We start from the raw sequence: 26,175 nt of genomic DNA, 5'->3' as shown, positions 1-26,175 counted from the left end.
TGACTTCCTTGATGTGGGTTCTAGACTGCTGTCGATGCAGCCTAGAATCGCATTTGCCTTTTTTGCTGCTGCATCACACTGTGGACTCGTGTTGAGCTTGTGGTCCACCAAGACCCCTAGATCCTTTTCAAGTGTATTGCTGCCAATCCAGGTATCCCCCATTGTGTATTTCTGCTCCTGGTTATCCCTGCCCAAGTGCAGAACCTGGCGTTTAGTCCCGTTGCAATACAGTCGTCTTTTGAAAATTGCACCTGTCTGGTGGTTTTGTAGCCATTTCCCCAACCTAAATGATCTGGACACAGTATTGCAGGCATGGGGGGGGGGTGTCTCTTGTGCCCTGCTGTCTCCCACCACTTTATTTGCGAAGCTTGCGACAATTGATATATCGGCGATATTGACCTCGCTTTGCTCTGTCTCCTTGCAGGAGGATGTGGACGACGTCCTGACAAAGGAGGAGCAGATCTTCCTGCTGCTCAAAGCCAAGGCCAAGTGTGAGCGCCATCTAAAGGCCAAAGGACCCAAACTGCAAGGTGAGTGAGCCTCTTTCCTCCAGACTGTGGGATGTGATACATAAGTAGCAGTCGAGTACAACATTCCTTGTTTTCCTAGAGTGGACATGCAGGAGAATGTTTGTTCCAGCAACTCGAAAACTTCCTGTTTCCTCCTGGCTTGGAGCATCCTTCCTTTAGCATGTGACTAGAGGTGGGAGTGGCCTTACCTGCCCAGGTAACAAAAGGGCAAGGCACGCAATACACTTCCTTCTTTTCAACTCTCTTTGACTTCCTCCGTTGTTGGACCAGCAGCTTTTTAGCTTTCAGCCAACAGAGGACAAAGGGACTATCCCTAGCAGGGGTAGGCAAACTAAGGCCTGGGGGCCGGATCCGGCCCAATCGCCTTCTCAATCCGGCCCGCAGACGGTCCGGGAATCAGCATGTTTTTACATGAGTAGAATGTGTCCTTTTATTTAAAATGCATCTCTGGGTTATTTGTGGGGCATAGGAATTCGTTCAATTTTTGCCCCAAAATATAGTCTGGCCCCCCACATGGTCTGAGGGATGGTGGACCGGCCCACGGCTGAAAAAGGTTGCTGACCCCTCTATATGGGATAGACCCACATGTATATACTTTGCAACTAAGTCTGCCTTCACGAATCCAACTGTGAACTGATGATGTGAGGAAACTTATTTTATATACTTAACACAAGACTGTGGTGTGTTTATTCCTTTAAGATGGATATAAGGGGACTTACCAGGAATCTAATAGTAAGAGGCTTAAACAAGCCTGCAACCAGCTATCTGCTGAATGTTTAAAAGGGGAATGTAAAACTCTGCTAAGTAAAGGAACTTGCTAGTGCAGGTTAAAGGTAAAGGTAAAGGGACCCCTAACCATTAGGTCCAGTTGCGGACGACTTGGGGGTTGCGGCGCTCATTTCGCTTTGTTGGCCAAGGGAGCCAGCGTACAGCTTCCGGGTCATGTGGCAAGCATGACTAAGCCGGTTCTGGCGAACCAGAGCAGTGCACGGAAACGCTGTTTACCTTCCCGCCAGAGCGGTACCTATTTATCTACTTGCACTCTGACATGCTTTCAAACTGCTAGGTTGGCAGGAGCAGGGACCGAGCAACGGGAGCTCACCCCGTCGCAGGGATTCGAAACGCCGACCTTCTGATCGGCAAGTCCTAGGCTCTGTGGTTTAACCCACAGCGCCACCCGCGTCCCGCTAGCGCAGGTTAGGAAGGATTTTAATAAACAATATATCCTCTCCTGCCTCCCTGAACTTTCCACACAGACTGGACTGGCCAGTAAGTTTCCCCATAGGAATGAACTGGGCTACTTTGGGGGTGCCCGATATTTGCTCAGCTATGGATGGGGCTGAGTTTCTTCCCACTACCTGGAAGACTTGGAGAGCATTGAGAGGGGGGTCTTGTCGTCTGGGCAGCCCAGGATCTGCGTGCACGCTGCCCAGGTTTGCTCCCTGGGGAAGTCACTTTGGTGCTGTTCACACAGCAAATTGTCTTCACACACACCCCGAAGGCACACTCCATGTATTTCGAGAGAGATGGGTGCCAACAGCTGTACACAATTTCTTCTCTCCACCTTTTCCCTCTCTCCTGAGTGCACTGCATGCTCAAGCAATCCCGGCAGAATTGTCCACAGCTATACACAGATACACAGACGCAGGTGGCACTGTGGGTTAAACCACACAGCCTAGGACTTGCCGATGAGAAGGTCGGTGGTTCGAATCCCCGCAACGGGGTGAGCTCCCGTTGCTCAGTCCCTGCTCCTGCCAACCTAGCAGTTCGAAAGCACGTCAAAGGGCAAGTAGATAAATAGGTACCGCTCCGGCGGGAAGGTAAACGGTCTTTCCGTGCGGTGCTCTGGTTCGCCAGAAGCGGCTTAGTCATGCTGGCCACATGACCCGGAAGCTGTACGCCGGCTCCCTTGGCCAATAAAGCAAGATGAGTGCTGCAACCCCAGAGTCGGTCACGACTGGAGCTAATGGTCAGGGGTCCCTTTACCTTTATACACAGATAATGTCCAGAATCATTCATGAGTGGTTCAGACTGCCAACTTTTTGCCTTTTAAAAAGAAATCGGCTTGCACGTCTAATAGCAGCCTCATCTGCAGAAGTTATCCAGGATAAAGCTTGACCAGTAAATATATATATATATATATATATATATATATATATATATATATATTGCATTCATCTCCCACCCTTTTCCTCCAAGGACCTGGAAATTATCTACATGGTTCTGCCCCTGTCTCCTCATTTAAATCCCAATCTAGGCCGAGAGGCACTCCTTGGCCCAAGGTCACCCAGCACACCTTGTGTAGCCAAGTGGGGATTTGAAGCCAGACCCCTAGTCCAATGCCATAACCACTAAACCATGCTGCCTCTCAGTCACTGCAGATGAAGATGCTGTTAATGACACAAGAGCAGACCCGGCCAGTCAGTTGGCAACTAAATGCTGCTTTCCGCTTTCCCAAGAGTCATCGATCTGATGTATTTGGGGGTCCAAATTGCGTGTGTCTGCCCCCGTCTGTCAAAATTACCAGGCCCCCACACCCACCACAGGGCTGGTTCAGTCTCGCACATATATTTTCTATTTCGAGTTTCGTTTAATGGGTGCCAGATGCAGGGAGCCAGAGAGAGAGAGAGAGAGTGTGTGTGTGTGTCAGTTTGCAGAGGGTGTGTGTGCGTGTGTGTCTGTGTTTGTGACAAACTCGCAGTCCCTTGTCAATACTGCAGCTGTTCTTCATTGAAACCACGGAGAGCCCTGTTTGCCACCCAGAAAGCAGTTTTCCCATTACAGTCCTAGCTGTGAGTCGCTCTGGGACGAGGCTGGGTCCCATGGTTATGAAAACACCCCTTTCCAAAAACAAAAGTTCTCGTGTGTGTGTGTGTGTGTGTCCTGAAAACACGCTGCACAGCCTTTTCTGCTTATTTCAGGATTCCTGCTCCATATGGGCAGAATCCCACCCACTTTAACCGCATCCTGGTGGATCTTCATTACATCAGCCAATTAACACCTCATTGAGACTCCCTCCCACCTCTGGTGCTTTTTCCTGTACTTTTGACCTCGGAGTAGACCTACAGGAAGACACAGCAGTGCCCCCGTTTGGGGGCTCTAAAACCCACATTTGCAGAATCATCTTGCTGGAAGGGACCACAAAGGACTTCTAGTCTAACCCCACTGCAATGCAGAAATCTTTTTGCCCAACATGGGGGACTCGAAAGCATGAGCCTAAGAGTAAGAGTCTTCCCTGAAGCAGGTAGGTAGCCGTGATGGTCTTGCCATAGTTGAAAAAAAAAAAAAAATTCCTTCCAGTAGCACCTTAGAGACCAACTAAGTTTGTTATTGGTATGAGCTTAAGTGTGCATGCACACGAAAGCTCATACCAATATCAATCTTAGCTGATCTCTAAGGTGGTACTAAGGGACGCGGGTGGCGCTGTGGGTTAAACCACAGAGCCTAGGACTTGCCAATTAGGAGGTCGGTGGTTCGAATCCCCGCGACGGGGTGAGCTCCCGTTGCTCAGTCCCTGCTCCTGCCAACCTAGCAGTTCGAAAGCACGTCAAAGTGCAAGTAGATAAATAGGTACCGCTCCGGCGGGAAGGTAAACGGCGTTTCCGTGCGCTGCTCTGGTTCACCAGAAGCAGCTTAGTCATGCTGGCCACATGACCCGGAAGCTGTACACCGGCTCCCTCGGCCAATAAAGTGAGATGAGCACCGCAACCCCAGAGTCGTCCGCAGTTGGACCTAACGGTCAGGGGTCCCTTTACCTTTACCTTTAAGGTGCTACTGGAAGGAAATTTTTTATTTTGTTTCCCTGAAGCAGCTGCTGAGAGCTAGGAATCCTAGATCAGCAGAGAGATAGAGGCAAAGGTGACGAGGGGACAAATGTGAACACCTTGATTTCTGGACAACTCGGTCATTCAGAGCAGCAGAGCTTGCCAGATCTGCTTTCAGGACCTTAGATCTGAGCTGTCCACTCTCTATAGAGAGGTATTTTTATATGCAACGGCTGCAGCCCGGACTTGGGTGGCAAAGGGGTGGAAGGAAGAAGAAGCCCCGACAATAACGGACTACCATAATAAACTACAAGAATTTGCTGAAATGGCGTCGTTGACAAATAGCCTGAGAGGCAATTCAAAACAAAAAGTATGGAAAAATAGGATAGATGTAAGATATAGGTTCAAAAATATAGTAAAGGTTCGCTATCTATGCTAGCATTCGATTGATGTTGGAGAGAGACCGAGTTGAGAAACAAGATTAAGGGTACATATTGATATTGGAATGTATTAGATAAAATGTAAAGAAATATACTATAATAAGAGTACATTCATTTATATATATAAAAAAAGAATATACAATGAAATTGACAGGAAGTCCATAGTGTTGGTACAAATACTATTTTGAAATGGCTTCATGTCTTTGTTTTTTCTTTCTTTAGGTACATAAATTTGGTATATAAACTTTGAATACATGTTGGAAATTATATTATAATATGCCCTGTAATGTAATCTGATAATGTATACATATGTGACATAAGAACGTTAATAATAATAATAATAATAATAATAATAATAATAATTAAAGATCTGAGCTGTCCAACAGATCTGATTTTGTAAAAGGGTTCCAATGAATTTGCTGCACACATGGAACAGGGATTAGAGGAAGGAGAGAGAAGGGATTTCCCACTTAAGGGTCATAATGAAGGTGAAAATTGCCTGAAAGGAAAGCCAAGCTAGGAGAGGGGCTTTGAACAAAGCGAGAGCGGGAGAGTGTTTGTAGAAATCGGATGTTCTTTCCTACCACACTCCCAAGCTTGTAAGAGCTGTCAGGTCTGCTTAGGCCCGGGGTCTGTGTCCTGTTAGTTTTAATGAGCGAGATGAAGTCATACATAATTAAGAGAATGTACAGACACTTGGCCAAAACGTTCAGAAGTGGCTTTGGAGGGTTCCATAGACCGTATTTTCCTTTTTTTGCTTTAAGATGCAATCTGATTTATTAACACAGACAAGGTGGCTCTGGAAATGGGTAGCAAAAGCAATTGTGCAACAGCTTTCAGCCAAGAGGGAAAGCTTTCTGACAGTGAGATTTGTTTGAGAGTGGAAAGGTCTCCCTGAGGAGGTTTCTCGACTCTTCTTCCTTGGGGATTTTAGAGCAGATGTTGGATGATTTAGCTGAGATTCCTCCATTGCAAGGGGTTTGACTAGATGACTCTTGGCGTCCCCTTCAACTCTACAATTCCATGATTCTATCATTCTAAGAGGTCCCTCAAGGAGGTTTGAGGGAAAAGGGCCACCCAGATGGGTTTTGCCTCCTGAAACCAGCTCCCCACCACCTCCACTTTTAGATACTGGTGGGAAACCAGTCTCCCTACTTGCCTGAGAGCCAGTGGTGGTGTAATGGTTAAAGTGTTTGTCTAGGACCTGGGAGACCAGGGTTCGAATCCCCACCCGACCCCACGAACCTGATAAAATGTGCAGAAGAGAACCGTGGACCTTGGAGGAAAAGGTATTAGAGAAATGTAGCAAATGAATAAATACTGACCTACTTAAATCATTTTACAAATTGGATTCTCAGAATCCCAAGACTTCCCTCCACCCCTCCAAGGTTTCCCTAAATATTCTTTTCAAACTGCATCGTATCATATTTTTATTTATTTATTTATTTATCCCACGCACATCTGGCTGGGTTTCCCCAGCCACTCTGGGCGGCTTCCAACAGAATATTCAAATACAATAACCTATTAAACATTAAAAGCTTACCTAAAGAGGGCTGCCTTCAGATGTCTTCTAAATTTCAGGTAGTTGTTTTTCTCTTTGACATCTGGTGGGAGGGCGTTCCACAGGGCGGGTGCCACCACCGAGAAGGCCCTTCTCCATATTTTCTTAAAACTCAGTTGTAACCATGATTCTCGCTTCATTGCAAGTGTTGTTGTTTTTTACAACCCTGCCTATGTTTTTAATTGTTTAATCCTGCTCAATTTAATTGTTCCTGCTTAATTAAACTGCTTAATTTAATTTAATCCTGTTTAATTTAATTGTTTTTAATCCTGCCTATGTTTTTAATTGTTTTAATTCTTTCAAGTAACTTATAAAATTTCCCCATTGTTTTTTAAATCTATCGTCCTCTTGATCTCTGATTTCCTGGGTCTGATTTTCTCCATTTCAGCATAGTCCACCATCTATATCAACCATTCTTCTTTTGTAGGTAATTTATCCTCCCATCTTTGGGCAAATAGCACCCGCTCAGCTGTTGTTGCATACACTATGTTCTGATAACTTTTAACCCAGCCAGGGTGTTATGTACTGAGTTTAATAGGATCCACAATGCAGCAGTCTGATTGGTCCTAGAACAATAGGATTCAGAATGCAGCAGTCTCATTGGTCCTAGAACAATAGGACCCAGAATGCAGCAGTCTGATTGGTCCACACGAGCCACCCAATCCAGCTCCAGGTGAAAGTGAATCCACAACCTGATCCCGGAATTAGCCAATCACGTGCGGCCCATTGTGTAAATAATGTAAATAAAGCAGACATTCTGGGGGAACTTCCATTCCTCCTCACCACTATGAGCTGAATAAAGAGCATGAAATCCACTCTGGACTCCGAGTATATTTCACAGATTCAACAAAGAGATTCCAGCCAATGCCTTTAAAAAACCTATCGATGTTAATGGGACTAGATAAGCTCATATTCGATAGGCAGCAGCAAAAGCTGACAAAATAATTCCAGCAGAACGGCGGTCGCTGTCCCAACTTTTACCCTTCTAAAGAGAAAGGGGCAAACGATCAGCTTGTCAGCTTCTCTCCACAAAACCAGAAAGTTTTCTTTCTTATGTAAGTTATACAAAGCCTCAGCTTGCAAATAAACAGTCTGGCAAAGGACGTGAATGATCCCCAGAAGACAGGGAAATATCTCCATGGTCTGCAATGGAAGTCACTTGCAAAATAACTTTTACAGACGGGGACGTAAAGGAGCGGCAAGGTTTCTTGGGGTGGGGGTACAATGTCCAGATGCTAGAGTCCGGGTCGCTTGCGATCTTGAAATCATGAAGGGAAGCAAAACAGTCTCTGTCATTCTTGAACGAAGCCCAAATAGCCAGGAATGGAACTATCGGAGAGCAGGAATATTCCTCAGTCCACATTTCGCAAACAGGCCTAATTCATATGTCCTGGAGTAATACATGGGTTTGAACACACACACCAGATTTCATGCGCCTCTGACTTTTGCCCTAAAATTCTCACATACCCTCCAACATTTACTCCAATGAAAACCTTATTCCTAATAATAATAAGGAGGGAGGGGAGGACCCAGAAACCAAACCCCCATTTAAGAGGGGAGCCACATGGAATCGATTCCATTGTGGAGCTGCTTCAACCGAGGGGCTCGTAAAATTTTACTGACTCCACCCGCCCTGCTTGTGATGTTCCTGGGGAGCACAGATCGCCCGTAAAACTTTGGTGGCCTTTCCGTAATTCTCTCCAGGTCTTAATCGTGAACGAAAGCACTTAATTAGCGAAATGAGAGCCGTTCTTGAGGCTCGATCCTCATGGCTCCTCCTCGAGGGGGAAGGAAGAGTGACTCGGGAGCAAGAGAGGACTTAAATAAGTGCAAGAATCCGAATTGTAGACTTGGAACTGACCCAAAAGGCCATCTAGACCAACCCCCTGCTATGCAGGAATCTCAGCGAAAGCATCCATGAAAAGATGGCCAGCCAACCTCTGCTTAAAAACCTCCATGGAAGAAGAAGAAGAAGAAGAAGAGTTTGGATTTGATATCCCGCTTTATCACTACCCTAAGGAGTCTCAAAGCAGCTAACATTCTCCTTTCCCTTCCTCCCCCACAACAAACACTCTGTGAGGTGAGTGGGGCTGAGAGACTTCAGAGAAGTGTGACTAGCCCAAGGTCACCCAGCAGCTGCATGTGGAGGAGCGGGGAAGCGAACCCGGTTCACCAGATTACAAGTCCACCGCTCTTAACCACTACACCACACTACCTCCGTGGAAGTAGAGTCCACAACCTCCCAAGGGAGACCGTTCCACTTCCGAACAGCTCTGACTGCCAGAAAGTTCTTCCTTTTGTTTAAGCCCCTTCCGCCCTTCAGCGGAGGTGGGGTTGTGGTTTCACGGCCCCACCACACGCGCGGCGGCTGGAGCCCCTGCGCGATTGGGGGGATTCCTGGCTGTGTCACCCCCTGGCTGCTTCCGTGCATGCGCGTGACGTCATTTTGAGCGTCTGCGCATGTGCGAGCCGCGAAACCCGGAAGTAACGCATTCCGTTACTTTTTGGGGTTGTAGACCACAAATTATTGCAGACTCTCGGGGGGGGGAGACTGCCCCCCTGCTTCCTTCTCCCACTGAAGCTACATCTCTGCAAATTATTGCACCGACTCTCACATGGACATCTGTCCAAGCAAGGAAGAGGCACAACTGGAGCTCCAGGAAAGGCGGAAACACTCATCAAATCATGGAATTGTAGACTTGGAAGGGAATCTCTGCTAAAGAAACCCTTGCAGATGGCCATCTGGCTTCAAGAAGGATGCAAAACGGGCAGTGAGGGGTGCTTGGCCCGTGGAGGGAGAGGGGTGTGTGGCTGAGGAGGAGCTGTCATCAAGGGCCACATAGAGAGGGGAGCAGGGCCACACCTCCCCATGTCCCAGCACCTCCAGCTTTTGCGGTATCGACTCATTTTCCAGCCCTCCGTACGTTTACCATATGCAGCACTTGGCTCAGTTTCCAGGGAGGGAAAACCCGAGAAAGACTTGTGGTTTTTTCCTTTTTTAAAAAAAAAAACTAGAGCAGAAAAATTTGTCCCCACAAGGCTGCGGTTTGCTTGCTTGCTTTTTAAATTTAGCTCCCAGATGAAAGGCATCCCGGAGGAACAGGAAACCCCCAAACGCCTTGTGTTTCTCGAGACGTAGGTAAACATGATGTCGCGACCTCGGCGGTGGGCATGAGGTGCCCACCCCAAAATCTGGCCCTGGAAGGGGATGAAGAGAAATAAGCAGCCCTGGACCGTCCAGGCCCCCACCCAACCCCCAACCCCCAACCCCCTTCTCCCGTTGCTTTTTATGAATTAGGAGCCTGTGTGTTGACCACGGTTTGGAAAGGAAGAAGGGACATTTTGCGGAAAAGGCAGAGAGAGAAGGAGGCGTTTCACAAAAGCCTGTTATTAACAGCAAACTTCCAGGCTTGCAGCGTGGCTATTCTGGGTGCCCCTCGACTGTTTCCATCTTAGCTCAGGTCCGTCCCGTCCATCCCGCCTCCTTCCCCAAATAAATCTCTTATTTGCTAGGGCAAAGCATCACCTCGGATGGATGAAAATAGGAATACGTTCGAGGACTTAGGCTCATTGTCTGCAGGCCCCCCACCCCACCCCCCCGAGCGCGGGCACACATTATTTCACAGTCTCGAAAGTTATTTTCTGCCTCCCGGGTTTCTGCAGCTGCCTGCCTGCCTGCCATTCGCTAATTCAAAATGAAAGACTTGTGAGATGGTTTTAAGGGTGCCATATTTTTCGCACCATAAGACGCACCTAGTTTTTAGAGGAGGAAAACGGGGGGGGGGGGATATTCTGAACGAAACAGTGGATGTATGGTTTTTGTGGTTCATGCCATGGCAACAGACATGATATGTGATCTGATGGTGAGTTTGGGGTAGCCCAATGCAAAAATCCTGAGAATCCATGTGGATCTGTGCTTTTTAACCACGTTTTTGCACCATTGCGGCCGCACGAAACAGTGGATGCTTGATTTTTTTGGTGCAGGCTGTAGCCGTGGACATGCTATTTGATCTGATGGTGAATCTGGGGTGACCCAATGCAAAAATCCTGAGGATCCATGGGCTTTTACCTCCCCGCTCCCAGGCAGCCTCCTTTATCGCTAGCCTCCCTTATCTCCCTCCCGATCGCTTGCTGATCAGCTGCTTCCTTTCAACACCCCCTTCCCTCTTGTTTGCCTTAGTGTCTTTTCCTTAGCTGGAGCAGTTTTTTGCTCCTCCTTTTCTTCTAATTTCTCTCCTCATTGCTTTAGTCTTCCTGTCTCCTCTCCTTGCAAGCTTGCTGTCTTTACCTCCCCCCTCCCAGGCAGCCTCCTTTATCTCTAGCATCCCTTATCTCTCTCCCCAATCAGCAAATGATCAGCGGCTTTGTTTCAACACCCATTTCCCTGTTTCAAAAAAAAAAAAAAAGCATGATCTGCTTTTTGCCCCTGAGCAATTCGGCTCCAGGGACCACACATTCGCTCCATAAGACGCACAGACATTTCCCCTTACTTTTTAGTAAGATATTAAAATTTCACAGCATGAAGCAATTGGGTGCATAAAAACTGGCTCCTTTTGGAATAAAAATTGCCCAGACCCATAATTAGGATTCCAGCTTTACTAGCCAGAACATATTGAAAATAGGTACAAAACAATCAATGATACATCCAGAAAGTTGCATAAAGCATATGCATATCTAAGCGTAGGTTCTTGAATATATATATAACATAATTACGATCAGAGTAAAAGAGAGGTTTAAAAGGACACATTTTAAAACATACCGTTCCAAAGCAGGGCTTGTTAAACTATGGAACTCCCTGCCACATGAAGGTAGCAATGGGCACCAACCTGAGTAGCTTTAAAACAGGATTGGACAAATAATAATAATAATAAAATTTTATTTATATCCCGCCCTCCCCAGCCGAAGCCGGGCTCAGAGCGGCTAACAACAGTAAAAGTAACACAGCATTCTAAAATCAATTCAGAATCAAATTAATGGCAACCATTGGGCTAGAGTTCTATGAGGATTACTGAAGGAGGGGGTCAGATTGTGCCTTGGCCAAAGGCCTGGTGGAACAGCTCTGTCTTGCAGGCCCTGCGGAAAGATGTCAATTCCCACAGGGCCCTAGTCTCTTGCTACAGAGCGTTGCACCAGATCAGGGCCACGGCCGAAAAAGCCCTGGCTCTGGCTGAGGCCAGCCTAACCTCCCTGTGGCCCGGGACCTCCATTATGTTTTTGTTTGAAGACCATAAGGTCCTCCGTGGGACATACCAGGAGAGGCGGTCCCGTAGGTACGAGGGTCCTAGACCGTATAGGGCTTTAAAGGTTTAAACCAGACCTTGAACCTGATCCTATACTCCACCGGGAGCCAGTGCAGCTGGTACAGCACCGGGTGAATGTGATCCCGTGGCAAGGAACCTGTAAGGAGTCTCACCGCGGCATTCTGCACCCTCTGGAGTTTCTGGGTCAGTCTCAAGGGCAGCCCCACGTAGAGCGAGTTACAATAATCCAGTCTGGAGGTGACTGTCCCATGGATCACAGTGGCTAAGTCAGGGCAAGAGAGGTAAGGAGGTCATGGAGGTGAAAGCTACCAATGGCTACTTGCCATCACGACTCTGCTCTTGTCTCCACGGTTGAAGCAATGCTTCTGAACACTGGGGGTCTTGTGTTCGGATCCTGCTTTGCAGGTTTCCCTTGAGGGAATCTGGTTGGCCACTGTGAGAGCAAGGACGCTGGACTCGATGGGCCGCTGGCTTAATCCAGCAGGTCCTTGTTGTTGTTGTTTAGTTGTGTCCGCCTCTTCATGACCCCCTGGACCAGAGCATGCCAGGCACTCCTGTCTTCCACTGCCTCCCGCAGTTTGGTCAAACTCATGCTGGTAGCTTCGAGGACACTGTCCAACCATCTCGTCCTCTGTCGTCCCCTTCTCCTTGTGCCCTCCATCTTTCCCAACATCAGGGTCTTTTCCAGGGAGTCTTCTCTTCTCATGAGGTGGCCAAAGTATTGGAGCCTCAGCTTCCGGATCTGCCCTTCCAGTGAGCACTCAGGGCTGATTTCCTTCATCCATGGGACTCTCAAGAGTCTCCTCCAGCACCAGAATTCAAAAGCATCCATTCTTCAGCGATCAACCTTCTTCATGGTCTAGCTCTCACTTCCATACATCACTACTGGGAAAACCATAGCTTTAACTATACAGGCCTTTGTCGGCAAGGTGATGTCTCTGCTTTTTAAGCAATGTTCTTAAGGCCAGCAAAAGTTCTTGGTGGCCATTTGACACAGACCCGATTCATGCTCATCCTCTCCTCCCCACGCCCTGCTGAAATAATTTGGGCTGCTTTGCCCATTTTCTCTCCAACCCACGGGCTGTCCTTCCCGTAATGGGCTGACCACAAGGGCACAGCGTATCCCAGCTTGCGGTCTCTGCTGCCTCGTCCGCCGTGCCAGAGAAACCCAGGGATGATTTATTATTCCGCCCTCCTGGATAAACACCTCAGGACCTTGTTTGCTTTTTTGCTTCCCGGCCAGAGCGTTTGTGCAGATGGTTTCGATGTGCTCTTTTCGCATCGAGGCAGAGCTTGTGGCAAATGCAAACCTGGGGCAGAAAGGAAACACAAAGCAATTGAGCCAGGAGAATCCCACTTATTATCAAGGCTAGTTTAGATATTAAGAGTGATTTAAAAAATGATCAGAGCCCTGAAAGGTGGATCAGAGTGTCTATCTCAGGGACTGGGAACCTCCAGACCGGAGTCAGAATGTGGCCCTCCAAACCTGTTTACCTGGCCCTTGAGAATCTCCCCAAGCTGTGGTCTAAACCACAGAGCCTAGGGCTTGCTGATCGGAAGGTCGGTGGTTCGGATCCCCGCAACGGGGTGAGCTCCCGTTGCTCGGTCCCTGCTCCTGCCAAGCTAGCAGTTCAAAAGCACGCCAAAGCGCAAGTAGATAAATAGGTACCACTCCGGCAGGAAGGTAAACAGTGTTTCTGTGCGCTGCTCTGGTTTGCCAGAAGTGGCTTAGTCATGCTGGCCACATGACCCGGAAAAACTGTCTGTGGACGAACGTCAGCTCCCTCGGCCAGTAAAGCGAGATGAACACCGCAACCCCAGAGTCGTTCACAACTGGACTTAACTGTCAGGTGTCCTTTACCTTTACCTTTTACACACCCTTTCTTGCTACACCCCTTTCCTTGCTGTGCTTCATAATTTCCTGGGGTGCTTTTGCCTGTTCACAATGTCCCTTTGTTTTTTGTTCGTTTGTTTTTCTATTTTTTAATTTTATTTTATGTGCGGACAAACAGACATAGCATGCAGACATACATTATATAGCAAATAAAAAGAAACAGAATTTAAAAAGAAACAGAATAGTAATAACAAAGGGGACCATAGCAAAAAAAAAAAAAAAAAAAATTCCTCAAAAATACTCTAATGAACAATATATTTTAACCAAATTTCAAATCCATTTTCTTTGTTGACTTCTTCATCCTCTATGCGAGTCTAATATTGACCATAATAATCAGCTTCCTTTTGTCTTTAAACATTAAAACATCAGTCTTTAAGACTTCCCTAAACGGGGCTGACTTCAGATGTCTTCTAAATGTTATATAGTTGTTTATTTCTTTGACATCTGATGGGAGGGCGTTCCACAGGGTGGGCGCCACCACCGAGAAGGCCCTCTGCCTAGTTCCCTGTAACCTCACTTCTCGCAGGAAGGGAACCGCCAGAAGGCCCTTGGAGCTGGACCTCAGTGTCCGGGATGAACGATGGGGGTGGAGATGCTTCTTCTGGTATACAGGACCAAGGCCGTTTAGGGCAGGGGTCAGCAAATGTTTTCAGCAGGGGGCCGGTCCACTGTCTCTCAGACCCTGTGGGGGAGCCGGACTATATTTTTTGGGGAAAATGAATGAATTCCTATGCCCCACAAATAACCTAGAGATGCATTTTAAAATAAAGGACACCTTCTACCCATGCTTTAGCCTGATCCACATGGGTGCTTTTTGCATGCTCCTCGAGGTGACATGAATGATAGGAGAAATGGTTTTGTTTTGCACTCATCAGCAACTTGGGAGAAGCAAGCATCTGAGAAAGCAAACCCCACCTCAGCGCGGTGGCAAGGACCAGCAACATTTGCCTCAGGAATCTCGTTCATCCAAACATCCCTTTCCCTTCCAACATCTCAAAGTGGGAAGGCGCGAAGGCTGCCAAGACCGCTGTACCCTGTGGGTAGCAGGAACCGGTCCCTTGGTGTTTGCCCAAGGCTGTTTGCAGCGATTGTGCTTCCCCTCAGGGTCTCTCGGGGCAATTCTCCTGCCTCATTTCCAGGCAGCTGGGAGTTACGGCTGAGAAATGAAACCAAACAGGCCTCTTGCCACCATGCCCAAGCGCAGCGTGTTTTCTTTGAACAGGGCGTCCCGTGAGCAGACCGGATCTGGAACCAAATACCCCCAAATCCCTCGTGTAAAACAAAGAACTGAATGTGGGGCTGAGGCTCTGTCTGTTTTTCAGATGGGTAGGTCGTGTTCATCACTAAACGTTCCTGCCATGCTTGGCTGATAGTGGAATTTCAGGGTGACTTCAGAAGTTCATAAATGGATGAAAAATCTGAGGAATGTCAAAATGCGCAAACAAAGATATTTGATCAGGTTTGTGGAATTTCTGCAGGGTCACTTACTCTAGGAGCAAAACAGTTCCTCCTGGAAGTGTTCTGTGCATCTCTATGGGTTTTGCCAATATCAACACTCTTTCAAGGCACAGGTCTCCGCGAAAACCTGCTCTTTAAAGCTGAAGCAGAACAAACAGCCATCTGGCTTTTCTGCAGATTTCTCTTTGCTCCAATTCAGCAGTAGAGAGCGGGTTTTCACGGGGAAAGCTCTGGAGCCCCCCAAAAGTGGGGTTGCTTGGACATGGAGCTTTAAAGCACGCACCGTGCTTGGAAAACACAGAGGAAAAGATAAGCCCTGAATTGCTGCTGCCTTGACTGAAATTTCAAGGCGAATTTAAAGATTCCTATTTGGGCAAACTCTCCATGGAGTTTCAAAGGAGGCAAAGAAGGGGAGAGATTCCATGCCACTCTCTTCTGATCATTCGGAGAAGATCCATGTGCACCCATTGGTGACGGATGATGTAACAGAATGAATGGAAGGGCCTTTTTGCGCTGATGCTATAATATCCAGAGAGGAGACCAAGGGAGCTTCTCGCCTTCTAAGCAAGATGTGTGAACTGCAGCCAGGCTCACACATCTCGCGGCGGAAGAAATGGGCAACTTTGATGTAGAAGAGCATTGGCTGTTCCATAAGATACAATACAATACAATTAATCTTTATTGTCATTGTGCCAGTGTGGTGTAGTGATTAAGAGCAGTAGAGTCGTAATCTCGGGAACTGGGTTATGTCTCCGCTCCTCCACATGCAGCTGCTGGGTGACCTTGGGCTACTCACATTTCTCTGAAATCTCTCAGCCCTACTCACCTTACAGAATGTTTGTTGGGGGGCGAGGAAGGGAAAGGAGAATGTTAGCCGCTTTGAGACTCCTTAGGGTAGTGATAAAGCGAGATTTCAAATGCAAACTCTTCTTCCTCTTCCCATACAGAACAATGAAATTGAAAAATCTATATAAAACATTCAAAACCCAACAAGCCTGCTATTCCAGCTATCCCAACCTGGTTAGCCCCCTAAAAACTCTGATACCCCATTTTTAAATACAATGTACTCCCATAGAGATGCCTTAAAGATAAAGGTAAATGGACCCCTGACCATTAGGTCCAGTCATGACTGACTCTGGGATTGCGGCACTCATCTCGCTTTACTGGCCAAGGGAGCTGGCGTTTGTCTGCAGACAGCTTCCAGGTCATGTGGCCAGCATAACTAAGCCGCTTCTGGCAAACCAGAGCAGCACACAGAAACACCGTTTACCTTCCCACCGGAGTGGTACCTATTTATCTACTTGCACTTAGATGTGCTTTCGAACTGCTGGGTTGGCAGGAGCTGGGACCGAGCAACAGGAGCTCACTCCGTCACGGGGATTCGAACCGCCAACCTTCTGATCGGCAAGTCCTAGGCTCTGTGGTTTAACCCACAGCGACACCCGCGTCCTTACACTGCTTTTAAAACCAAAATCACATTTGGGTAGAAACTGTTTCTCATGCGGCTAGTCCTAGTCTTTATAACCCTATACCTTCTTCCAGAAGGCAGAAGCTGAAAGAGAACATTTCTGGGGTGCGCACTATCCTGCGCTATCTCTGCAGCTTTCTTATGGCACCTGGAAGCATAGATTTGATCCAAGGTGGGAAGAGTGCACCCAATTATTCTCTCCGCAGTCTTTACAACCCTGGACAGTATTGTTTTTCCCCTGACCGTGCAGCTCCCAAACCACACACAGAGACCGTAAGTTAACACACTCTCCACAGTAGAATGGTAAAATGCCATCAACAGGTCCTTTGAGAGATTGTTTTTCCGGAGGATTCTCAGAAAATATAACCTCTGCTGTGCTCTCTTCATCAGGTCTTTGCTGTTTTCTCCCCAGGTTAGGTCATCTCTCATTTCCATTCCCAGAAATTGAAACACCGAGACCTGTCCCACGCACTTCCCCTCAATAATAGGAAGGAATATGAGATGCAGGCTCCCACAACCAATCTGCCAAGAAGTCCACTCCACTTCCTTGTGGGGAGAAGTTGCGATGGACCACGTGGCCACCCACTCTCCTCCAGGGGTGAGGGACGAAGTCCCGCATTGCCCAGGGGATCCTGGCCATGTGAGCGATCAGCCAGCCAATTTGCTGGCTGGGGGGGGGGCATGGCCAGGACCATTTAAACTAGGGCGCGAGCCAGAGGGCTTCCTCCTGGTTCGTGTCTTCAATCTCCCACCCTAATTTGCAGGTTTTCATTGGCCTTGCTATGGACCTCGGCTGGTCGCCGTTGAGGGGCCTGGTAGGAATTTTTCCGCTTGGCAAATTGGCTTGGCCCATTTGGTTTTCGCCTACCTTGTAGTAATCGCCACAACTTTGTAAGGTTTTGCGGTTAGGCATTGTTTGACCTTATGATGGGGGAGGGGAGGTGTGGCCATCACCTGCCCCTCCAAGCTTAAGGGTATTCCGTTAAAGGAATCTGGGGGTGTGGATCTTGTCCGAAGCCCGGGGCGGGGCTAGGGCCATGACACGACCCCGTCGGGAACACCTGGGGGAGCTCGAGTTGGTCTGCATCGACAGGGCTCCCCCTTCTGGTGGTTTACCCTTACCAGACTCCTTGCGCAACAGGCAGGAGTCAGATATAGTCAGGTCCAGTCAATGCCTAAGCCAATACCACTCACATTCTGTAATTAATAAAATTGTGGCCAAAATTCACCCAGTAACATTAGCCTAATATTTGTGTCCTGTGTCTCTTATTCTTCAACGAGAGGGTGGTTGCGGGGTCTTGACACGCAAACCAAGCCATTCCACCGACAAAGTTGAGAGATCAGCAACTTTTGGTTCCTCTACTCCTTTGACCACCTCCATCATATAATGTGACTTAAGGCTGTAACAAGGGACACGGGTGGCGCTGTGGGTTAAACCACTGAGCCTAGGGCTTGCCGATCAGAAGGTCAGTGGTTCGAATCCCCGCAATGGGGTGAGCTCCCGTTGCTCGGTCTCTGATCCTGCCAACCTAGCAGTTCGAAAGCACGTCCAAGTGCAAGTAGGTAAATAGGTACTGCTCCGGTGGGAAGGTAAACAGTGTTTCTGTGCGCTGCTCTGGTTCGCCAGAAGCGGCTTAGTCATGCTGGCCACATGACCTGGAAGCTGTACACCGCCTCCCTCAGCCAATAAAGCGAGATGAGCACCGCAACACCAGAGTCGGTCACGACTGGACCTAATGGTCAGGGGTCCCTTTACCTTTACCTTTAATGCTGTAACAGCAATGTTTCTTACTTGCTGGTTTGCGAATAATGTTTTATAGATTGCAGCTGTTTTACAGGTGATTTACTAATTGTATTATATGGCATATGTTGTACCAGCGATGTTCTGTTATTGTCATTTCTTGTTTGTAAGCCACTTTGTAGCTCCTTTGAATGGAAAGGGGCCTAGAACAGTCACAGGCAAACTCTGCCCTCCAGATGTTTTGGGACTACAACTCCCATCGTCCCTAGCTAACAGGATCAGTAGTCAGGGATGATGGAAATTGGAGGGTCAAGTTTGCCTATGCCTGGCCTAGAATGTAGCAATTCTGCTAGTAGAAGCTTTTCAACTTGGCTGATGGAATAATCCTCTCTCTTTCCTCCCACCATGCACTGTTCTGGGGTTCATCGGGCCCCCCAATAGACAATTTTGAGGGCACACAAAGGGAGAGAACCCCATTGTATGGGCCAAAGTCCTTGTGCAGGTGGGAATCCTGTCCCTACATCTTTCACCAGAACTGTGAAATTCTCCTCCTAAGCTTGGCCGCTTTTCACGGACGATTCGTGGCTCTGTTTCCATTGCAGCCCTTCGACTATAGATTTATAGGTTATTGTATTTTAGTGTTTTGTTGAAAGCCGCCCAGAGTGGCTGGGGAAACCCAACCAGATGGGCGGGGTATAAAAAATTATTATTATATATTGTTATTATTTCTTTGCTTTGCTTTCCCAGATGGGTTCTGTGTCCCCGAGTGGGACAACCTCATCTGCTGGCCCGAAGGTGCCCCGGGCAAGACAGTGGCCATGCCCTGCCCAGATTACATCTACGACTTCAACCACGAAGGTAAGACCATTGTTTGGCCCAATTTGATCAGCTGAGGGCGGGCAGTGTTGGTTTCTGTTTCCCTCACTGAGCAGCTGTTGCTGCAAGTCACAGGACTATGTTTTCATTCCACAGTTCAGATACTGTTGGATTCCCACGGGAAAGGGAGACGGGATGTGACGTTTACTGGTTTCCTGTTTTCTTGTACTGTCGTTTCGTTGTTGGAGTTGCTCTCTGCTTCTCACAGAGACAAGATGTACCGTATTTTTTGCTCTATAAGACTCAATTTTTCCCTCCTGAAAAGTAAGGTGAAATGTGTGTGCGTCTTATGGAGCGAATGCAGGCTGCACAGCTATCACAGAAGCCAGAACAGCAAGAGGGGGTTGCTGCTTTCACTGCGCAGCGATCCCTCTTGCTCTTCTGGCTTCTGAGATTCAGAATATTTTTTTTCTTGTTTTCCTCCTCCAAAACCAAGGTGCGTCTTGTGGTCTGGTGCGCCTTATAGAGCGAAAAATACAGTATATTTGTATGCTCTCAGCATAGCTTAGTAATAAAGCTTAGCAATGTAGCCATAGCTGCCTCATCCTTTCGTTGCGGACTCTGGGTGTTTTATACTCTGCTGGGCTCAAGCCAAAATGAGCCGTATCAGCTCGGAGGACCGGAGCTGAATTTATCTAACAGGCAGCGAGTATGTAGCACGGCTGGACTTTGGGTCTCAGCAAACCTCTGGGTTTCTTCTCCTGAGCTTTACCCCGGAACACCTCGAAGGGCTGGCGCTCCTGTTGGAAAGAGGGCGAGATCTTTGCTCTCCAGTGTAGGGAAACGTTGCTATGAAGCGTGGGTTGCACCATGCTTCAGACCCTGGGGAGCTGGTGTAACATCTTCCAGAGAGGTCCAGGCCTATCCTTATGCCTGCATTAATCCAAAAGCTCAGTTCAGTTCACCTGCAAAGGGGAACCTAGCTAACTTGCACTTTCTGAAACCCAGCCCTTTTTTTGGGCAGTCCACGGTGCTCCCAATTTGCAGGGCTGTTCTCCAGCCAAGTGATGTGTGCTAAAAATGTACCTGTGCACAAAAATGCATTTATTAGCGAAAAATAACATTCAGGGGAAACGGCTTTTTGCAGAAAACTGCCTGCAAAAATATGCGGAATAAGAGAAATTTGCGCTAAAATGCTGAGGAGAGTATGCTAAAAATATACCGTACTTTTCGCTCCATAAGACGCACCTGACCATAAGACGCACCTAGTTTTTAGAGGGGGGATGCAAGGAAAAAAATATTCTTTAAAGGGAGTGCTGAGCAGAACCTGTATAAATCCCAGGCTCTGCTCAGCGCTCCCTTTCACGAGCCGCGTGGAGCGTGTGTGTGGCGTTGCAGGCTTTTCTCTAAGGAGGGAGAAGGGCAGCCCGTCACTGATGGGTTGCCCTCCTTCCTCCTCGGGGAAAAGCCCCCAAGAGCTCCACACAGCTCTTTAAAGGGAGCGCGGCTCTTGGGGGCTTTTCCGAGAGGTGGGGGAAGGGACAGAGCGCAGCTAAGACAGAAGCTAGAACAGCAAGAGGGAGCGCTGTGCAGCGATTCCTCTCGCTGTTCTGGCTTCTGGGATAACTGCGCAGCCTGCATTCGCTCCATAAGATGCACACACATTTCCCCTTACTTTTTAGGAGGGAAAAAGTGCATCTTACAGAGCGAAAAATATGGTATCTGTGCACAACAATGCATTTATTAGCGAAAAACAATGTGCAGAAATACTTTCAGGGGAAATTGCTTTTTGCAGAAACCCGCCTGCAAAAATAGGCGGAATAAGAGAAATTTGCACTAAAATGCTGAGGAGGGTGGGGAGAATCAGAAACAGAGAACAGAACTAAGGATGGGAAAGCCGAGAAATGGGGAGGAACGGAGATAGAGATTCGCCCATCCCGAACTACTGCCTCGCCTCGCCTGAACTCTCGCTCCTTCTCTTCCTTGCTAGGCCATGCCTATCGACGGTGTGACCTGAACGGGAGCTGGGCTCTGGTACCCAGCAACAACCGCACCTGGGCCAACTACAGCGAGTGCGCCAAGTTCCTCACCATCAACACCACAGAAAGGGTGAGCTGGTTTCATTCACACACACACTATTTCCTTCAGGCGGGGTTGGCTGCATTGCTTAATCAGACCTTAAAATTCTGGGCCTGTCACATGCAGACCTCAGCTGCGGAACCAGTGCCGGATTTATGTATAATCTAAACAAGCTATAGTTTAGGGCCCCACTCTCTTGGGGGCCCCAAAAAAATGTAAAGGAAAAATCCAACCTGGATGTACATTTCCAAAATATAAGATAAAAAACAAATAAAATAAAACCTACATACAGCAACAGTGTTTTGTGTTGTATAGGCTCCTATGATGTGAGTCATGAGCTAGCCTGCTCCCTAAAATATCACTGGTTTGCTCCTTTCTATATATAGGGTGCCTACATTCTGCATGTGCAAATAGCTTTAGATACCTATTAGGTCCATAAATGACCATACAGTTGTACCTGGGGTTACATACGCTTCAATTTACAGACGCTTCAGGTTACAGACTCTGCTAACCCAGAAATAGTACCTCGGGTTAAGAACTTTGCTTCAGGATGAGAACAGAAATTGTGCCGCGGCAGCAGGAGGCCCCATTAGCTAAAGTGGTGCTTCAGGTTAAGAACAGTTTCAGGTTAAGAACGGACCTCCGGAATGAATTAAGTACTTAACCCGAGGTACCACTGTATAGCATATATTCAACACAAAAAACCAGCGACTATTTGTTGTTGACAAAGGACAGCTAGACATAGAAGGGGCCCCATTACCTTCAGGAGCTTAGGGCCCCTCCAGGTTGCAGGGTGAGGGCTTCAGTCTCCAGCCAGTGTGGTGTAGTGGTTAAGAGCGGTAGACTCGTAATCTGGTGAACCGGGTTCGATTCCCCGCTCCTCCACATGCAGCTGCTGGGTGACCTTGGGCCAGTCACACTTCTCTGAAGTCTCTCAGCCCCACTCACCTCACAGAGTGTTTGTTGTGGGGGAGGAAGGGAAAGGAGAATGTTAGCCGCTTTGAGACTCCTTAAAGGGAGTGAAAGGCGGGATATCAAATCCAAACTCTTCTTCTTCTTCTTCAGGTGGGAAAGAGGCCATTTAATAATAATAATAATAATAATAATAATAATAATAATAAATATTAAGAAGACGGTGCAGGCAGCTTGCATACTTGAGCCTGGAAAGAGCTGGCTGCAAATGATAACATGCCCTCCACTGCGTAGCTGTCAACTTTTCCCTTTTCTTGCAAGGAATCCTATTCGGAATAAGGGAATTTCCCTTTAAAAACGGGAAACGTTGACAGCTATGCTCCTCTGCTTCTTCCTGTCTGTCAGGGGCTCCCATCAGATGTCAAAGAGATAAATAACTATATGACTTTCGGAAGACATCTGAAGGCAGCTCTGTTTAAGGAAGTTTTTAATGTTTGATGTTTCATCACAATATTATTATTATTATTCTGTTGGGAGCTGCCCAGAGTGGCTGGGGAATCCCAGCCAGATGGGCGGGGTATAAATGATAAATTATTATTATTATTATTATTATTATTATTATTATTATTATTACTATTATTTTCTGTCATTGTGATTATTGAATAAACTAATTGGTAAGAATGCTTTGGGGATGCGGGTTAAACCACAGAGCCTAAGACTTGCCGATCAGAAGGTCGGAGGTTCGAATCCCCACGACGGGGTGAGCTCCCGTTGCTCGGTTCCTGCTCCTGCCAACCTAGCAGTTTGAAAGCACGTCAAAGTGCAAGTAGATAAATAGGTACCACTCTGGCAGGAAGGTAAACGGTGTTCCGTGCACTGCTCTGGTTCGCCAGAAGCAGCTTAGTCATGCTGGCCACATGACCCGGAAGCTGTTCACCGGCTCCCTCGGCCAGTAAAGCGAGATGAGCGCCGCAACCCCAGAGTCGGCCACGACTGGACCTAATGGTCAGGGTCCCTTTACCTTTACCTTTAAGAATGCTTTAACCACTATTTTTATCATATAGTGGAAGCTTGGGATGCGGACGTAATCCATTACAGAGGCACGTCCGCAACCTGCAGTGTTCGCATCCTGAAGTGCCGCGCTGGCGCGATTTGGCACTTCTGTGCATGCGCACAGCGCAATTTAGCACTCCTGCGCATGCGCAAGCGGCGAAACCCGGAAGTAACCCGTTCCAGTACTTCTGGGTTTCCCGTGGTCCGCAACCCAAAAACACGTAACCTGAAGTATCCGTAACATGAGGTATGACCGTATATTTATTTATACCCTGTCTTCTTCCCTGACAGGGACTCCAGGCAACTAACAGATAAAACAGAAACAGCTAAAAACATAGCGGGGCGGAACAATCATTAACAAGCAATGAAACATTCGCAATCCCTCTCCACAAGGAGCTCTGGGAATTGTTGTTCTTTGTGGGGTCTTCCACAAACTTTGTTGTTATTTAGTCGTGTCCGACTCTTTGTGACCCCATGGACCGAAGCACGACAGGCACTCCTGTCTTCCACTGCCTCCAACAGTCTGGTCAAACTCATGCTGGTAGCTTCGAGAACACTATCCAACCATCTCGTCCTCTGCCGTCCCCTTCTCCTTGTGCCCTCCATCTTTCCCAACATCAGGGTCTTTTCCAGGGAGTCTTCTCTTCTCATGAGGTGGCCAAAGTCCTGGAGCCTCAGCTTCACAATCTGTCCTTCCAGTGAGCACTCAGGGCTGATTTCCTTCAAAATGGAGAGGTTTGATCTTCTTGTAGTCCATGGGACTCTCAAGAGTCTCCTCCAGCACCAGAATTCAAAAGCATCCATTCTTCGGCGATCAGCCTTCTTTATGGTCCAGCTCTCACTTCCATACATCACTACTGGGAAAACCATAGCTTTTACCATACGGACCTTTGTTGGCTAGGTGATGTCTCTACTTTTTAAGCTGCTGTCTAGGTTTGTCATTGCTTTCCTCCCAAGAAGCAGGCATCTTTTAATTTCGTGACTGCTGTCACCATCTGCAGTGATCATGGAGCCCAAGAAAGTAAAATCTCTCACTGCCTCCATTTCTTCCCCTTCTATTTGCCAGGAGGCGATGGGACCACTTCCACAAACTACAGCTCCCAGAATTCTTTGGGGCAAGCCAGGACTGTTTCAAGGAGCTTTAAATATGTGGTCCATGAATGTGGCCTTTCAGGGAGCAGAGAGCAGCAGGCTAGTGCAGCTGAGATACCTGACTTCCCGGTGGGAACCCTGCGCATGGGGGGAAAAGGCGCCGTTTTGCTGCGTCCATGCCCACTGGCTGAATTCAACCGCGGCTATTGCCTCTCGTGTTTATTTAGCTTCTGAATAGATTAAGTTTGGCAAGCGCACATTTCCAGCGGTGAATACGGCCAGGAAAATATTCCCAGGTCCTGGGGATTCTGATGTAATAGGGCTGAGGTTTGCATTCCGGAGCAGCTCTCTCCAAAGGCAGATCGCAAACCAGAGGTGTCATTTCAAAAGCTCTCTGGTTTCGCCTGCCTTACTGAAATTTGCAAGGGGAAAGGGATGAGGGTTTTTTGCAGCGAGGAGAGGGAAAAGGCATAGCTGTCAACTGTCCCTTATTTGGCGGGAAAGTCCCTTATCCCAGCACCGTGTCCCGCTGCTGTCCCTTATTGATGATGTCCCTTAAATTTCCCGGGTTTCAAAGGAAGCAGCTCCTCTCCCTCCCTGCTGGCCAGGGAGGAGGGAGGCTCCAACTGTGTTGCTTGGCTGCGTTGCTCACCCAATAAGGAGTCTGAGAATGACTGGGGGGTGGAGCTTGCATGCCTTGTGCCCATCAAATCGGCCGCGTTGCCTGGGGACTCGCCTTTGCTCAGCGCTTCCCAGCGGAGAGGTGACGGTGGTTTTCCTTGCTGCATCCCCTTTGCCGGGTTGCTGCGCTGTGGGAACCACCGCTTGAGGCTTCATTTGGCTGCTGGCTGGGCTGTCTGCCTTTGGCTCGGAGGGGCTCAGAAGTTGAACATACCTGTGTCCGGAAAATCCCTTATTTTGGCTGCTGATCCCTTATTTTCGAGGCTGCTGGTCCCTTATTTTCAAATCTGTAAGTTGACAGCTATGGAAAAGGTCTCACAAAGGGTGGAAAGATCTAGGCTGAAGATCAGCCACGGGTTTTCTGAATGTCCCATTGGAGAAAGGGGTGCCATCATTTGCTCATTTCTTTAAGGCATTTATATACATTTTTATGAATAAATATGTAAAACCCATAAAAATCATTTATGGGGGAAAATAAAAAATATATTTACGGGCCCCCAGTTCATAAAATCTCAAAGCATTCCCCAACATAAAAGCATGCAACAAAAACCAGAAAAAGCAATGAGATGAGAGTTTAAACCTGTTTTCAGTCTATCAAAATGTTACATTATTTTTTTTAATTCATTTTAGAAAACCTTTATTTTCACACATCGACAAATATACATAACATATAATACAAAAGATGATACAAATGAATCAAAACAATAAAGTAAGAAAAGTTAGAAAAACAAACATAAACAAATACAATATATTACACTTACATAACAAATTAAAATATGTAACTTCCAATAATTCTCATTATACTACTTATGTTATCTATTCCTTGCACAGATTCATATTATTTTATTGTGTTTATAGATATATAATCCACTATTACATTTTGAATAATTCTTGGTTGTCAGTATCACTCTATTTCTGCAAGTATCTTATTGTTCGTACAGTACATTTTCAATTAAATTATTGTTCCTAATTTTTTAATTAATGACAACTATATTTTTCTGAAAGTTCTTTTCTTATGACCAAGAGGTGTGTAGACTTTATGAACTAAATCTATTCGTATAGTCTATTGGAAGCCGCCCAGAGTGGCTGGGGCAAGCCAGTCAGATATGCTGGGTACACAAAAAACAAATTAATAATAATAATATTATAAATGATAAATAAAACCAGATTTTGCTTAACTGTTGTGGGAAGATGTATCCTTAACTGCCTGCATTGGTCTGGCAGAAAAAGAAAAGTTTTCAGCAGGCGTTTTTGAAAAGCTGGCCCACTGAATCTCTAGTGGCAGAGAGTTCCGCAGGACTTGGCTGATGACACGAAAGGCTCGGTTTCTCATTGTCAAATGAGCCTTGCCAACTCAGGGAATGACCAGCGATGCACCTTCAGATAATCTCAGTGATCAAGCTGGGATAGAAGGGTTCAGGCGAG

The 26,175-nt window shown here is 47.3% G+C and overlaps 1 protein-coding gene and 1 long non-coding RNA gene across 3 annotated transcripts in view; both read left to right on the top strand.

Moving 5' to 3' along the window:
- LOC308459223 overlaps positions 1 to 26,175 on the top strand; it is a 207,841-nt gene that overhangs the window by 145,103 nt on the left and 36,563 nt on the right. The gene's annotated exons all lie outside the window — the stretch shown is intronic.
- The window catches only part of PTH1R (parathyroid hormone 1 receptor), a 128,346-nt gene that overhangs the window by 71,405 nt on the left and 30,766 nt on the right, over positions 1 to 26,175 (top strand). Inside the window, exons 2-4 of the mRNA XM_080974258.1 lie at positions 425 to 530; positions 18,865 to 18,975; positions 20,924 to 21,042. Of these exons, the coding sequence (XP_080830384.1) occupies positions 18,936 to 18,975; positions 20,924 to 21,042 (159 nt within the window). The 5' untranslated portion in view covers positions 425 to 530; positions 18,865 to 18,935. The remainder of the gene's footprint in view (positions 1 to 424; positions 531 to 18,864; positions 18,976 to 20,923; positions 21,043 to 26,175) is intronic.

This window comes from Podarcis pityusensis (assembly GCF_964106645.2).
Source record: "Podarcis pityusensis genome assembly, chromosome: 12".
In the NCBI taxonomy this organism is placed as follows: Eukaryota; Metazoa; Chordata; class Lepidosauria; order Squamata; family Lacertidae; genus Podarcis; species Podarcis pityusensis.
Note: the sequence above shows the minus strand (reverse complement) of the source record. Positions and strands in the feature narration are given on the sequence as shown.